We start from the raw sequence: 16,081 nt of genomic DNA, 5'->3' as shown, positions 1-16,081 counted from the left end.
AAGCAAGTCTAGAAGAAAATAAGATTCCAATAGCTCTTTGGCCTAATTTTGAAAGTGTTGTAACCATATAGGGCCACAACTACATGATCACACCACCCTTCCCACCATCAGTGCTTTGTTGGCGATTTTCTTTTCTTTTCTTTTCTTTTTTTTTTTTTTGAGACGGAGTTTCGCTCTTGTTACCTAGGCTGGAGTGCAATGGCGCGATCTCGGATCACCGCAACCTCCGCCTCCTAGGCTCAAGCAATTCTTCTGCCTCAGCCTCCCGAGTAGCTGAGACTACAGGCGTGCGCCACCATGCCCAGCTAATTTTTGTATTTTTAGTAGAGACAGGGTTTCACCTTGTTGACCAGTATGGTCTCGATCTCTTGACCTCGTGATCCACCCGCCTCGGCCTCCCAAAGTGCTGGGATTATAGGCGTGAGCCACCGCGCCCGGCCTGCTGGCGATTTTCTTAGTGAACAAGATCACTTGCTCTTCCTTTTGAGGCTCCTGAATTGATGGGCAAAATGTCGAGCAGGGAGATCCAGCTATAAATCCCAGATGAGGATTCCCATTGTGTGGAGGGTAGCAAAGATCTGTACACCAAGCCCTATAATGCGCAATTTACATATATAACAAACCTGCACATGTGTCCCTGAACCAAAAGTTAAAAAACAGCCGTCTGTTGCCCCCAGTGCACTAGGATACATGTATTTATTTAACAGTCACTGTAGTAATGAGGCAGGTACTCATTAACTCAACCTAAAAAGTCTCAATGGTGAATTCAATTGACCAAAATCTCTATATGTCAGCATGAGGTTTTGATTCAGATGATTTTGGTTTTAGACCTTAATTTTTGACTTTAAATGTCTGATGTTTTGAAAAATCTTAAGTTTTTAAAATTAACTTTTAATGTAAGTATTCACTAATTTCAATCATAATGATTTCAGGAGTATACAGTGTATCAAAGGGAGATAAGACGGATAATAATCTGTCTTATTTTTGGTAAGGATTTATGCAGCCATGAAAATGAAGAAACAGTATCTCTGCCTTAAAGAATCTTATTAATTTCCTGGAGGCATAGCAGTAACAGGCTGACCAGTCAGAAAGTTGGTGAAAACTGTTTTTGAATTAAAAGGTTAGGATCAAGGGTCAAGAGAAGTGGTACAATTGAGGATATATTTTGCAGGATATCAAAACATACAAATGGGGGCTGGGCGCTGTGGTTCACGCCTGTAATCCCAGCACTTTGGGAGGCCAAGGCGGGTGGATCACGAGGTCAAGAGATCGAGACCATCCTGGTCAACATGGTGAAACCCCGTCTCTACTGAAAATACAAAAAATTAGCTGGGCATGGTGGCGCGTGCCTGTAATCCCAGCTACTCAGGAGGCTGAGGCAGGAGAATTGCCTGAACCCAGGAGGCGGAGGTTGCGGTGAGCCGAGATCGCGCCATTGCACTCCAGCATGGGTAACAAGAACGAAACTGTCTCAAAAAAAAAAAAAAAAAAAAAAAAAAAAAAACAAAACATACAAATGGTTTGGACATTGAGTGTGAGAAACACACTGGAATCAAGCATGTCTCCTGTGATTTGGGGCTATAAGTGGGTGACTTCTGGTGCTACTTAGATAAGAAAGGTTTCTTTGGGAGTCAACACAATATTTGTACAGGCTTAAAAATATAGCATCTTTTAAGTCTTAGCAGTTTTGCTGGTTTTCTCTCTTTCTATCTTGAGTTCTTCAACGCCAAAAAAGAGTGGGCTAAAAGTTAATGTGGTTAGGGGAGTTAGCAGGTTTTGTTTGCCTTAATAGTTGTGACAAAATATAGGACAAAGGCAAACTGAAAGTCAATTCCAGGGGTGCCCTAGTCAGAGAATGGGATGAAGTGGGGCACAGGTAGGTGTCAGATGGGTGTGATCAGCGATGGCTGCTACACCTGCTGGCACCTGACTAATCCTAACAAAGGCATTTAAGTAATGTAGTCTTTCCATTCTTTGCTTCTAGCATATACAGTGTAACCTAGATAGCTACAGAGAAAACTGCTGCAATATTTATGGTTTAATTTTGATAAATCAAATCAAATATTTCCACGAGTTCATTATGATATGTTTTGTGTAATACAAATAATTACGCATGTGGTCTCTGCCAAGAATACTTTGAACAAAGTGTGTATAACTTTAAATTTTCCTTATACACTTGCTTTATTCTGCATGTGTGTTATAGAAAAGTTGTTTTATATTAGGATAAGGTCACAGTGGTGGTGCAGTTTGAGTTGCCCCAAATCTTACACAAACAGACAGTGCAACTAATATTTTGAAAGAAAGCACATGGACTGTTCTCTTCAGAACTTAGTAATCAGGTATCCCCAAAAATTCTAGAACACAATGAATAGGGCCAACCAACTGCCAATATGAGGTCCTCTACAGGTTTCATGCAAGTTCGGAAACAATTGCTAATGGGATTCTTTTATTCTTATTTTTTTTAAATTTGATCAATGAATCCAAATTAGCACATATGACTGCTTTAAGTGTTTTTTGAGTAGTAATTGTAAGGCCGGGTGCCTCGCCAGGAGCTCAGACACATCCCCTTCCCTCTCCGGGAGCTGGGACACGCCCCCTTCCCTCTCCGGGAGCTGGGACACGCCCCCTTCCCTCTCCGGGAGCTGGGACACACCCCCTTCCCTCTCCGGGAGCTCGGACACCCCCCGCCACCCCCCGCCGCCAGGAGCCTGGGAAAAAAAGCCCCTCCAGGACCTACCTGACAGCATTTTGTCCTATCTGGGCCCCACTCCCTGCCTACTATTTTGTCCTATCTGGGCCCCACTCCCTGCCTGCCATTTTGTCTTTCTGCCTACCACTTTGTCCTATCTGGGCCCCACTCCCTGCCATTTTGTTCCATCCGGGCCCCACTCCCCTCCATTTTGTCCCATTCACCTTGGGCACAACCAATCAAACGCCTCCACTCCCTATAAAACCCCACGTGTAAGAGGAGTCCGCGTGACTTCTCTGGCCCCTCCTGTCCGGACCACAGAACCTCACCCGGGAGCCGGAATAAATTCCTTCGCATTGGATTATTTTCGTGCTGGCCCATTTCTTCATTTTAAACACGGCAAGAACCCAAGAACAAAGCTTACAGTAATATCCATCATTTGTTGAATTTTTAATCAGTTTAATAATTTGTTAGTTGATTCTCTTTTTTAAAATAAGTTGATTATATCAACTGAAACTAATAACAATATTAACTTTCAGGCCAGGCACAGTAGGTCACACTGTTAATCCTAGCACTTTGGGAGGCAGAGGCAGATGGATTGCTTAAGCCCAGGTGTTTGAGACCAGCCTGGGAAACATGGCAAAACCGCATCTCTACAAAAATTAGCTAGGTATGGTGGTGGGTGCTTGTAGTCCCAGCTACTCAGGAGGCTGAGGTAGGAGGATCACCTGAGCCCAGGAGGTCAGGACTGCAGTGAGCCATGATCATGCCATTGCACTCCAGCCTGGGTGACAGAGTGATACCTGTCTCAAAATAAACCAAAAGTAAGTATTTCAAATATAGAAGCTTTTCATCTCTTGTTGGAGTACAATAAGTTTTTTGTTTTTCTGCAATAGCAAAGATGTAGGCCTTGTTTTGTGCCTAGTTTTAATGGAAATAATTATTCTCACTTAGTATGATGTATCTCTGGGTATATTATTGATATGTTAATTCTTCCAGCCAATTTAAAAAAAAAATCTGGCTTCTGCAATAGCATCCTTTCTCAGTGATCACTATTTGTCTTTAGGAGCTCCTCCGTGGTTGAAATTTCTCTTTTCCTGTTTATTGGGGTTCCTAGGATAGGACATTGAACTGCTCACCCCATCTATACATATCCACTCCCTTGGAGAGTTTATTCAGTCTCATTATTTTAATTAACATATCTATGCTGACAGCTTCAAGTTACATCTCTATCCTAGACTTCACCCCTGAAAGGCAGACTCAGTTATTCATTTTCCTGTGCAACATATTCATGTGACTGGTAAAAAAAACTGCTTAACCAAAATATGTATAACATGGACGTGCCTATATTTCTTTGCCACTCCAAACCTCCACCTTAACCTTCCCTGTCAGAATGTCACCAAGATATTCTGTCCTATGTATTTCTCTTAAAAAGTTAGTTTTGCCTTTCATATTTAGATGTGTAATATCATAGTTTTAATCTTGTTTTTAATAAGATCTATATAACTTAAAATTTACCATCTTAACCGTTTTTAAGTGTACAGTTCAGTAGTGCTTAGTACATTTACATTGTTGTGTAACAGAATTCTTCATCTGTACGTTGTGAACAGAACTCTTTATCTTGTAAAACTGTAACTTTATACCTGTTAAAGAACTTTGCAGCCACAATGTGATAATGCTGGCTGCTCAGACTCTTAAAATATTTTTTAATTTTTAATTTTTGCCGGTACATAGTAGGTGTATATATTTATGGGGTACCTGAGATATTTTGATATAGGCATGTAGTACATAATAGTCACACCATGGAGAATGGGATATCCATCTCCTCAAGCATGTATCCTTTGGATTATGAAGAATCTGATTACACCCTTTACTTTAAAATAAACAATTGAGTTATTACTGACCATAGTCACCCTGTTGTGCTATCAAATAGTAAGTCTTATTCATTCTTTCTACTTTTTTGTATTCATTAACCATCCCCTTCTCCCCTCATCCCCCCACTACCCTTCCCAGCCTCTGGTAACCATCCTTCTATTCTCTATGTCCACGAGTTCAATTGTTTTGATTTTTAGATCCCACAAATAAGTGAGAACAAATATGTGATGTTTGTCTTTCTATGCCTGGCTTATTTCACTTAACATAATGGCCTTTAGTTCCATCCGTGTTGTTGCAAATGACAGGATCTCATGACTTTTTATGGCTGAATAATACTCCATTGTGTATATGTACCACGTTCTCCTTATCCATTCATCAGTTGATGGACGCTTAGGTTGCTAACAAATCTTAGCTATTGTTAACAATTCTGCAACAAACACGGGAGTGTAGATCTCTCTTCAATATACTGATTTCCTTTCTTCTGGGTATATATGCTGCTCAGAATTTTTGATGTTGGGACTCCTTTAGACTACTAAAAATACTGAATTACAAAGAGCTTGTATTTATATGGTTTTTATCCATCCAAATTACCAAATTAGAAGTTAATACTGAGTTAAAATATTAAGTAATTAAAAATAACTAATAATCCCAACAGGTGTTAACATAAAATAGTGAACATTTAGGGAAAAATTACTGTTTTCCAAAAAAAGAGTGATGTCGTTTTATATTCACATTTTTGCAAGTCTCTTGTCTGGCTAAATAGAAGACAACTGGATTCTCATATCTGCTTCTGCATTCAGTCTTTGTAATATGTCACCTTGGTTAATGTGTATAAAGAAAATTCTGCCTCACACAGATATGTAGTTGGAAAAAAGAAGACTATTTTAAAGGCCTTTTCAGATAGCTGTGGCTATTTTTTTTTTTTTTTTGATACAACACCAAAACTTGCTGAGGGGCAGTATCTTCGAGGTTTGTTGCAACATGGATCTGAAAATGTATCAATAAACTGTTCATACTTACCTACATTAAAATCCACTGGTTCCTCTTATACTCTGCCCATGAATATTTCTGTAACATCATGTGCATATAATTTGGAAAATTTTAGTTTAGAGTTATGCAGATATTTTAAATGATGACATTTTATTATGCAATACAAGAAATCATAGTTACCATATCACCACTGAGCTGCCAAGTTCATAGTAGAGAATACAACTTTTTCAAAATTCTAATTTTTCCTTTAAGCTTGAATTTTACCACTGGGTATAATTGTTAGTTGTTTTCTTTGAAGTGACAAGCTTATATCATTCAACTTCAAAAAATGTCAGATACCCACGGGCAAATAATCATTGTTTGTCTGATAGTCGTTCTTTAAATAAAGATGGTGTTCTATGTAACAAGTGGCTAGTTTAGCTCACACCTCCAACAACTGCACAGATTTTCCTTGAGACACTCTTCATACTTGACATGCAGCAGGAGTGTATTATGCATGCTTTCTATTTTATCATCCTAAATACTAAAAAGGCATGCATTCAAGGCATTTAATAAAACAAATTATTTTTACTGCTTTAAGACTTAAGTGAAACGGTCTTTTCCCCTTTACTGTGAGTGTATGGCAGTGAAGAATACAATGATAACTAACACATTAACACATTTTTGTGCCACTACCTTGATTGGTGCTCAAGAGGCAGCAGCGCTTCCCACCACTGTTTTTGCACACCTGTGCAAATGTCAACCTTGTGAAAAAGATAATGTGTTAGTGTTATTGTGAAAATAGATTCGATCCCATGGACCCTGCATCATCTAAGGTCCGATTATTGAGAGTCACTGTGAAGAATGTCCTTATTTGTTGGATACATACTTCAAAATCTTTAGGATCAAGGGAACATCTTATCAGCAACTTACTCTCAAAAGGGCCAGGAAAAATAAGGTTTTTTTTGTACTCTAGTTGCAACATTTCCCTAAGTTATAAATTGTTTTAACATATTTGTTTTATCTCTGCTTTATCTCTATTTTACATTATAGTTATATTTAAATTCCATTACTCTTTCACCAGAAAATTCTGTATTAAAATTGGAATTTCTGGAAAATAAACTTTGTTAATTCTGTGGCTCTGAGAATCCTTGGAACATTGCATAAAATCCATTTACTAACTGTGCTTCAAGATAAAGAGTCATATATTATATATATATTTCATATACTATTAACTGGAGCTAGGCTGTTTACATTTGTTATGTCTTATTCACAATAAATTTAGAGAGAATATACATCCCCATTTTACAGAGTGTGAACATGAGCCTTAGCTTTTTTAACTAATTTTCTCAAACTTACATAAATAGAAGAAACTGGCCAGTGATTCCTTTTGGAACAATATTAGATGTTTACATAGGCAAGATTTAAAAGCTACATATGAAGTTAATACATTTTAGCTCCTGAAAATGTTCATAATATCAGAAAAATATTTTAAAAAATGAAAGACAAAAAATAACACGTAGATTTACCCTTCTCTTTCTCTAATACTCTTTCCCCACTGGTGGGTGGTGACTGGGTTCTCCAGGCTTTCCTGATGCAGAGCACTGTGTGGGTCACAGCTTTGGAGTTCTCATTGTCCCCAAGAGAATATCAGAAATGGAAGCCCTTCTTAAACACACAGGGAGGCTCTGTGCATGCAGTTATTTGACAGCAGATTGTAACATTAAAAATATAATTCAGATATGACTAAAAACAATAATAGGCATTTAATTCAGACTCTGAATTTTATTTACTGGTAGCTTTTGATTTTCAAGTACCCTTAAAACCACACAGTCACATTCAGACTGTGACTAACATTTTTAAAAAGTACAGTAGACTGGGTGTAGTGGTTCATGCCTGTAATCTCAGCACTTTGGGAGGCTGAGGAGGGTGGATCACCACAGGTCAGGAGTTCGAGACCAGCCTGACCAATATGGTGAAACCTCATCTCTACTAAAAATACAAGAATTAGCCAGTTGTGGTGATGGGTGCCTGCAATTCCAGCTACTCAGGAGGCTGAGTCAGGAGAACTGCTTGAACCGGGAGGTGGAGGTTGCAGTGAGCTGAGATTGTACCACTGTACTCCAGCCTGGGCTACAGAGTGTGACTCCGTCTCAAGAAAAAAAATGTATGTATACAATAAATTGGCTGGAGCTTTTATTCTACTTCAGTATTGAAATGAATTATACATGTAAAGTTATTATACCTATAAAGTTATGTGTGTATATATATATATGCATATAAAATATTCTCTTGTCTCATAAGGTTTGAAATGTCTAAAGTTACTGAAACAGTTTAGAAAGAATCAACATGGATGGATTTGTCAACTTTCCTAACACCAATAGACTTCACTTTCCTTTGGGTGCCTGTCTCCTCCTAGGGATTTATGTTCCTGGTTAAGTCACTTTATCATTTCTGCTTTGCTTCTTGCAGCCAAACCCACAGAGATGAAAAAATAATAGTCTTTTGATTTCAAGTATATGAGATCTAGGCTGTTGTCATATTAGATGGAAACTTACACCTGAATGTTAGCTAATAAAAAGAGTTTCTTGTAATTTAGTATTTATTGGAAGCATTGTGTGCCATGCCATCCTCCTGATGTTTGTAACAGGCTTGTGTAGACTATTATCAAATAACACTTTTTTCTTGATATGTCTCTTTGAGCTTCAGTGTTTGGATGATCAAGAGAGTCTCAGACTTAGGTAGTTGAGACTGTGATAAGTGCATCCTGTGAACTATCCAAATAAGGAGGAAAACAAAGGCAGCTGAGTATGGGATGCCATATAAAAATCACTTAAACCAGTCGTCACTTCTTGTTTCCTAAGTAGTCCTGTGCTGGAGGTCTGCCCAGATGAAGGTCTTCATGGCTTTAGAAGCGTTGATGCTCCTTGCTGTCTTGATTTGGCCTGGTGCTGAGAACTTACATGGTAAATAACCCGTTTTAGACAATGTTTCCTTGAAGGAGTTATTTATAATGATCGCTTTCCGTGCAAGTGTTCTACTCCGTGCAGAAATCGGATCTTATTCTAACCGGCTAGAAGATGAAATGCTTTCAGGCCAAGTAGACTTGTGTCAATATGCAGAAGATACATTTTCTCTTTCTGCCTAAATGTCCCAGTTCTCACGCTTTCATTTCTCTCTCTCTCTCTTTTGGTCTTCTCTCTGTCTTGAGGCTTATTTACAGAGGTTCTTCAGGAATAGTTCTTGGCTCTGTTTCAGTCTAACTTTTCAAACCCACTGGCAATTACTACTGCTTGATTGTATCATATTGTAAGATATTTGGTTTTATCTTAACTGATCTTCTTGCTTCCAGGCTTTTTATGTTTTGCTTGATGATGATGATATTGCTCTTTTGTTCTCTTAAAAAGATTGCTCTGACCTTCACTCATGTTAAACTCATCAACGGTTCTGCAAAGCTAATAGGATAAAGCTAAGTCAGCTTGTTGCTGTCCACAAGTTGATTCCAATGTATCTTTTCTGTTTTGCCTGGAATCTAAATGCTTGCCAGCTCCAAGGCCTGACTAAATGTCATCTACTGTAAAGTAGCATTTCAATATTACTTTTTGTGTTCTTTTTTTTTTTTTTGGTAGACCTCTCCTTTTGTTTGTTTACTTGAAATGGGGTCTTTCTTTGAAATTGATATGTCAATTTCTTATCCATTTGGCCTGTAATCCCTTTGGGAGAAAAGACCATGTCTAGCCTCTGATATTTTTCCATTTTACCTAAGATGAATCTTAAGAATACCTAGATCAGTGCAGCTCACCACATAACAGTTAATTATTGAAATGAATAGCACATAGAGAGAAAGAGTGACCGTGAATTCTGGCTATCCAGGGTGGGTAAGGAGTTCAGGTCCCAACTATCTTCCATGAAGTCTGAGCAAAAGGAAGGTTCTACTGCAGTGAAAGTATCTATGTGTGTTCCTCAGGCTTTTTTCAGCTATTTGAGACAATGTCAAACTAAAACTTGACTTTCTGGCCGGCACGGTGGCTCACACCTGTAATCCTAGTACTTTGGGAAGCTGAGGCGGGTAGATCACCTGAAGTCAGGAGTTCGAGACCAGTCTGGCCAACATGGTGAAACCCTGTCTCTACTAAAAAAATTTGCCAGGCGTGGTGGCAGGTGCCTGTAATCCCATCTACTCAGGAGGCTCAGGCAGGAGAATCTCTTGAACCTGGGAGGCGGAGGTTACAGTGAGCTGCGATCACGCCATTGCACTCCAGCCTGGGTGAAAGAGTGAAACTGTCTCAGAAACAAAACCAAAAAGACTCGACTTTCTAATGATGGTGTGAAAAAAATGCAGTGAAATCAGAAGTATGAGTTTCCTGTGTGTCCATGTCCACTTATCCTTTCCATCCATCTTTAATCTCAGCTGCTGGAATTTATTTTCCTTTCAAAAGGACCTTCCTCATCATCTTTCCTAGGTGGTGGGAGTACAGTATTTCCAACACATGGAGAGATGTGATTTAAAGGTTGTGATCATTAATGTAGAACACATGCCTTCTCTACACCACCTTTTCTGAAATGTACATTGTCTTACATTGTTGATGATGATTTCTCTCTAAAGGCAAGACCTCCAGGCTCCAGGGGTGGTGGAGTCCTCTGTGGCCTCTTGCTCGTTAATAATATAATATGTACTTGTTATGAAGAAAACACTCAGTTCCTCCAAATGGAATCTATTACAAATAATGATTATTATTGACTTACTGATTATTTAAATATAGATGATAAAGATGGGTTTTACAGCAAAACTTGCATGGAACTAACATCCCAGATAAAGGGTTTTCTCTTTTCAGACTATTTCCTTTTATGGCTGAGATTGTTTCTGGTTGTGGCTTCTCTAGACATGAATTCTGTTCAAGAACCACCCTTTCATCTCTCTCTCTCCAAAGAGTATACTGGGATGATATCACTCTTATTCTAATGCATTGCAATTTACTTCTGTCCCTTATGTTTTGTCCTAAATATGTCAGCCTCCATGGAATATAACTTATTTAGGAGAAAGCAAGGGGCTATACGGTTATGCTTTTTCTCATCCTTGCATGTTGATCCTCCTATCTCCCCCATGAAATTACTGAAATCTAGTTACTTGGGGACATAATTAGTTAGATATTTTGGAAAACAATGTTAATAATGTTTATATGAAAACCTTAAGCCATGGTTACCCTTGCCAGAGGAAAAAAACACCTTTTATTTATCACAAAGGGCAGAGTTGAATATTCTTTGAACACTTAAGATAGACATACTTCTGATGCTTTTCATATGGTTCTTTCCACAGTGAAAATAAATTGCTCTCTGGACTGGTTGATGGTTTCAGTTGTTCCACTTGAAGAAAGCAGAAATCTGTATATATTTGCAGATGAATTACATCTGGGAATGGGCTGCCCTGCAAATCGGATACATACATATGTATATGAGTTTATATATCTTGTTCATGATTGTGGCATCAGGACAAGGGTGAGGACAGTGATTGTAAAAATACTAAACGTTTTGTCAGACTTTTATGCCTAGTATTACAATTATCTTTTTTAAAAATAATCTTTGTTCCTTGTTATCGTAATTTATGGGTAGAGGACAACAGAATTCCTCATTTACTCCTCATTGAATATTGGGTCATTTTGTGTGCACAGGACCTTAGATCACAGATTTATAGATTGGCTAGGGAATTGATTCTAAGTTGCCTTTAGGCTACTATTATATTTTACTAAATATTAGTAGATGGCTTTAAATTTTATTTAATTCTTTTAATGTGGAAGATCACCAATCTTGGGAAGCTGTATCGTGTTCAATGTTAGGCCATTTGAAATCTATCCATGTTCCATGAGGATTTGTGTCAATATATGGATTGGATTTTCATGGAAATGAAATCTCTTGTTGGTTATTCAGCTAGGCACAAATCCTAAATTGCAATGTTGTCTTAGGATATTATCTTCTCATACATTCCCAAATTTAAACAATTTATATTCATACTACACAAATATTTTGGACCAGGGACTAATTATTATAACAATCCTTTTTGAATAAGATATTGCCTTTGTTCTAGAAATTAGGAATTTGGAGCTTCAGAAGGTGCTTTGCCAATTTTTCCAGGGATACACAGCTTGTTGGTGGTAGTTTAGATGCCAGACCAGGATGAACACTCTCCAAAGCTTGTGCTTTAAACCACTCTGTCATTTGACTTCCAAATCACCTTTCTCAAAAGAACTGTCAGAAATCTTTTCATTAATGAATCATAAAGATGTCTATAAGTGGCAATTTAAATTTGCTGCAATGAATTAAGATTTTTTTACCCCCAGGCATTTTAAATTCACTGTGAGGGATAACACTCCTCTTCTTTCCCAGTGAGTTGTCAGATCTTCATTTATACCTAAGAACAACAGTAACCATTTTTGAGATAGTGAATGTTTTTTCCATCCTATTCAAGTGTGTGTATTCCTCCTCCGTTTACTCCAAATATCTTTCACTTAAACTTTGTGCTCTCCTAGATAATTTCTGAGGAAACTCTCCTTTTTCAAACGGAGCTGTACTTTATCCCAAGGAATATACATCAAGACCCTGAGGAAGTCTCTTTGGAGTGTTTTGCCTCTAGGTAGGTCCAGCAGATCTGATTCCTTTGGAATGTTTTAGCTTTATCTTTGTTTATTAGAAGCTTCTGCAGAAGCATAGATTTTAGAAAATGTAACATGATTCACCTATAATTGTAAACAAACCCCAAATTAGCATTTACACAAATATTTTAATGAATATTTTAAAATGTTTTAATATTTTGAATGTAATAGTTACTTTAGCATAAAAATATGTAGACATATAATGGTACTAACAGACAATCTAGTATAACTAGGTTATTTTATAATAACTCAGCTACAAAGTAGAGTCATTAAATATTCCATCACTTTTAGTAAGTGATAAAATTGAGCATTGATATTATCTTTCAATGTTTTGTCCTTTATAATATTTTTTTCTGATATATTTTATTGCTCAGTTTCATCTTGTAAGAGTAAGTGGCTAAAAATACAAGAAAATCAATCAGTTCATTTAATACTAACCCATGGTGAATACATGAAGGAAGGGCTCATGAGCCTAATCATTAAATGTACTTTGCTTGCAATTTTGTGGAACTGTTATTGAATCCCAAGAGCCCCACGTGAACTTTGAGACTAAGTGGAAAGGTGTCCTGACACACTTTTACCATGCCATTGAAATATTTATGTTAAGTCTTAGAAATCTGAGTGGTGAATCTTGGAAGCTACCTCAAAACCCCAGGAAAAATTTTATCCTTGTTTAATACATGGAAATAGTTGACATCAAAATAAGAGTTTAGAGCTCAGAGCCAATATGCAATGTCTTTTAACGAGATTATAGTACTTTTTTTTTCAGGGGGAGGCAGAATTGTTTTTCTTTAAATTTTGGTAAAATATACATAATATAAAATACCATTTTAAGTGTACAGTTCAGTGACATTAATTCCATTCACACTGTTAATACTTTGAGCCTTCCCTTTAACTTATTTCATAGGTCTGATGGGTTTAGTGAATTCTGTTTAAAGCTTAAATACAAACTACCCCTTGATTCTCTGTCTTTCTCAGTCTTTCTTTCTCTGTCTCATTCTATGTATCTCTCTCTGTCTTTGTGTGTCTCTCTCTGTCTCTCAGTCTGTGTCTCTCTCTCTCTCTGTCTCTGTCTCTTGGTCTGTCTCCGTCTCTTGGTCTGTCTCTGTCTCTCTGTTCTGTCCCTGTCTCTGTCTGTCCCTGTCTCTGTCTCTCTGTCTCTGCCTCTCTGTCTGTCTCTCTCTGTCTCTTTTTGTCTCTGCCTCTCTCTGTCTCTCTCTCTGTCTCTGTCTCTGTCTTTGTGTATCTCTTTGGCTCTATCTTTCACACACATACATATGTTTTCAATTTTATAAACTACCCAATGCTTGGAGCAACACAGAGTTCTGACCTACTGCCTCTCCGTAGGCTACCAGAGTTATAGTGATAAATAGATATTCCTATTTTGATAGTAACTAGTATGTTGCTTGAAGCCTACTTTCCTTGAAAATGTGAAGATTTGACCAACAAAAGTGTCTTTTAGGTTTTGGGTACACAAATTTTATTGTTGTATTCTCATTTTATTCTGTCTCTGTCTCTGTCTCTCTCTCTCTCTCTCATATTCACTTACTCACATTGACATATAGAATTTTGCCACCACCACAGTTTGTCAGTTAAGCTTTGGGTGGCTTTTACTTACTGGTCTTAGGATCCATTTGGCTGAGTCTGTTTTGCTGGACACATTGGTACTCTTCTAACACAAGCATCACAAATTATCTAAGATGATTAATCTTCCTACTCAGTGTTTGATGGAAAAATCATGGGGAGACTAGCTGTAATTAGCACTTCTATAAGCCTATCTGCTCAAATCTCATGCCAAGAGTCCACGAGGATCTAGAAGGTACAGTATGCCGGCTCTACACCATACTCCTGAATGACTGTTCTGAAAATGATCATGGTATTAAACAGTGGTAAAACTGACTTGATCCCAAGTGTGCCAACACTCTCTGCTTTCTGTCTCCCTTTTCTTTAGGAAATCAGTGTGGCTTACACCAGTTTCTACTGAGAATGACCTAAAATTGGATCCTAGTCCTTTTATGGCTGACTTTCAGGCAACACCAGAAGAATTAGGATTATTATCTTCTATCGAATTGCTCTCAGCTAAAGGAGAAGTGAAAACTTGAAGGTGGCATTATATATTTGGGAGGAAAACAGTTTTGTTTTTTCATCGCAAAAATATAGTTGCTATATATCTCTCCTTAAGTCTCTGGTTTCTAAAAACCCTACTTCAATAAAGGTCCTGATTAGTTGATTAGTGAATGTGTATTTCTAAATATTTGTATTAAATAGGGGTATGGCTTATTAATTTAATGTTAACTATTAGGTAATTCATATTATACATTTATTTAAGTTTTTTTCTGTTCTGTGTAGAAGATTCAGCAATACGTCTTCAATGACAATGGCTTGATTTAATTGATATAAACCTCCAATAAATATGTTCTAATATTTTGCAGGAAGAATAAAGAATAGAGATAGACAAAATGTGCAAGAGGAAAAACTTTGAGCCTAGTATAAAATTTGACGTATTAACTCACAAAAGACAAAATCCTTTTATGTTCAGATACTTTAATTCATATAGACTTTCCTATTAATCAGTGAAGTTGAATCCTAATCATAATGCAATGTGACAACCTATTTAGATTATTCCAGAAGTAAGTTCAATTTATTATCTAGAGCTCAAGTAACCACTGCCTTAGCTGAAATTTGATGTTAGGTTTTCCTTTCTCCTCAGTATGGTCCTTCCACACTCAAAATGATTGATTGGTTGAGTTGGTCAAGCAAAGAGTTATGCTACCACCTGAGGGAATTCATTAAGTGCTCATTACCACCTACTTTATACTCTCCTTTCCCTTAAACAGGGAGTCTATATATGTAATATATCAAAAAACACTTGTGATTTTCATAGATTTCTTATATCGAGGGTGAGAATTGAACTGTGCCATTGGCTGTTCATTCGCTCATCGAATCTACGTTTTGATGCCACATCCTCCTGGAAACAGATTTTGCCAAGATACTATTTATTATTATTTTTAATTAAAGTGGTACTATTCCATTTCCAATAAAATGCTGCCTATAGCTGTTTACTTGTCAAAGAATTTGACATTGTCATAGTGGGCATCTCTCTTTGGCAGTTAATATGCAGCTAAGAGGTAATACTTCTGTGGTACTTCCTAAGTGTCAGAATATGATACAAGTACATTGCAATAAGTTATTTAACCTTAAAGAGAAAACTGTATCACTATCATCCCAGTTTTGCAGATAAGCAAACAAATGCAGGTTAAATCCTTTGCCTGAGTCTGACAACTTGTTGACGTTTGTTCAAGATTTTAAATCAGGCAGTCTGCCTCCAGGTCTGTCTCTATGCTTTCTCTTTGTACATTAGCAACTACTGCTTGTAATTATCTTAACTTGCTGAACTTTAGTGCTCTAGAAAACAATTGGTATTCAAGCAGTTACATAACTCTCAATAAAACTTAATGTTTAGCAATAGTGTGTCTCTTGAATAAGGAAGTAAAATTTTTATTTATTTATTTATTGTTTTGAGACAGAATCTCACTCTGTCACCCAGGCTGGAGTGCAGTGGTGCAAACTTGGCTCACTGTAGACTCTGCCAGGGTTCAAGCGATTCTCTTGCCTCAGCCTCCTGAGTAGCTGGCATTATAGGCGCCTGCCACTGCACCTGGATAATTTTTGTAGTTTTTAGTAGAGACGGATACTGGGCAGGTGAATGGTTGCTAAAAACAAAGTAAATTATTGAGTGTGAGACAATGCATATGTACAAGATAAAGAGGGATGATGTGGCTGGATTTTAGAAGGGTTGCTCTAAAACCTCTTATCTTGCTGTTTCATTTTTTCAAAAAAATTATGATTGACACAATTGTATATATCAGCTACAATGTGATGTTTCAATACATGTATAAAT

General features: G+C 37.4%; 1 protein-coding gene across 1 annotated transcript; it reads left to right on the top strand.

Moving 5' to 3' along the window:
- Window positions 1-8,384: 8,384 nt before the first annotated feature.
- On the top strand, window positions 8,385-15,223 carry OOSP2 (oocyte secreted protein 2). Its single transcript, XM_012454294.2, has 4 exons — window positions 8,385-8,499; window positions 10,851-11,029; window positions 12,058-12,161; window positions 14,132-15,223. The coding sequence occupies exons 1-4, from the start codon at window positions 8,424-8,426 to the stop codon at window positions 14,280-14,282; spliced, it is 510 nt and encodes a 169-aa protein (XP_012309717.2). The 5' UTR covers window positions 8,385-8,423; the 3' UTR covers window positions 14,283-15,223.
- Window positions 15,224-16,081: the final 858 nt, after the last annotated feature.

The sequence above is a fragment of the Aotus nancymaae genome, unplaced genomic scaffold (assembly GCF_030222135.1).
Source record: "Aotus nancymaae isolate 86718 unplaced genomic scaffold, 86718_ANA_hifiasm-v0.15.2.pri h1tg000059l, whole genome shotgun sequence".
In the NCBI taxonomy this organism is placed as follows: Eukaryota; Metazoa; Chordata; class Mammalia; order Primates; family Aotidae; genus Aotus; species Aotus nancymaae.
This window is presented reverse-complemented; position numbering and strand designations above follow the sequence as displayed.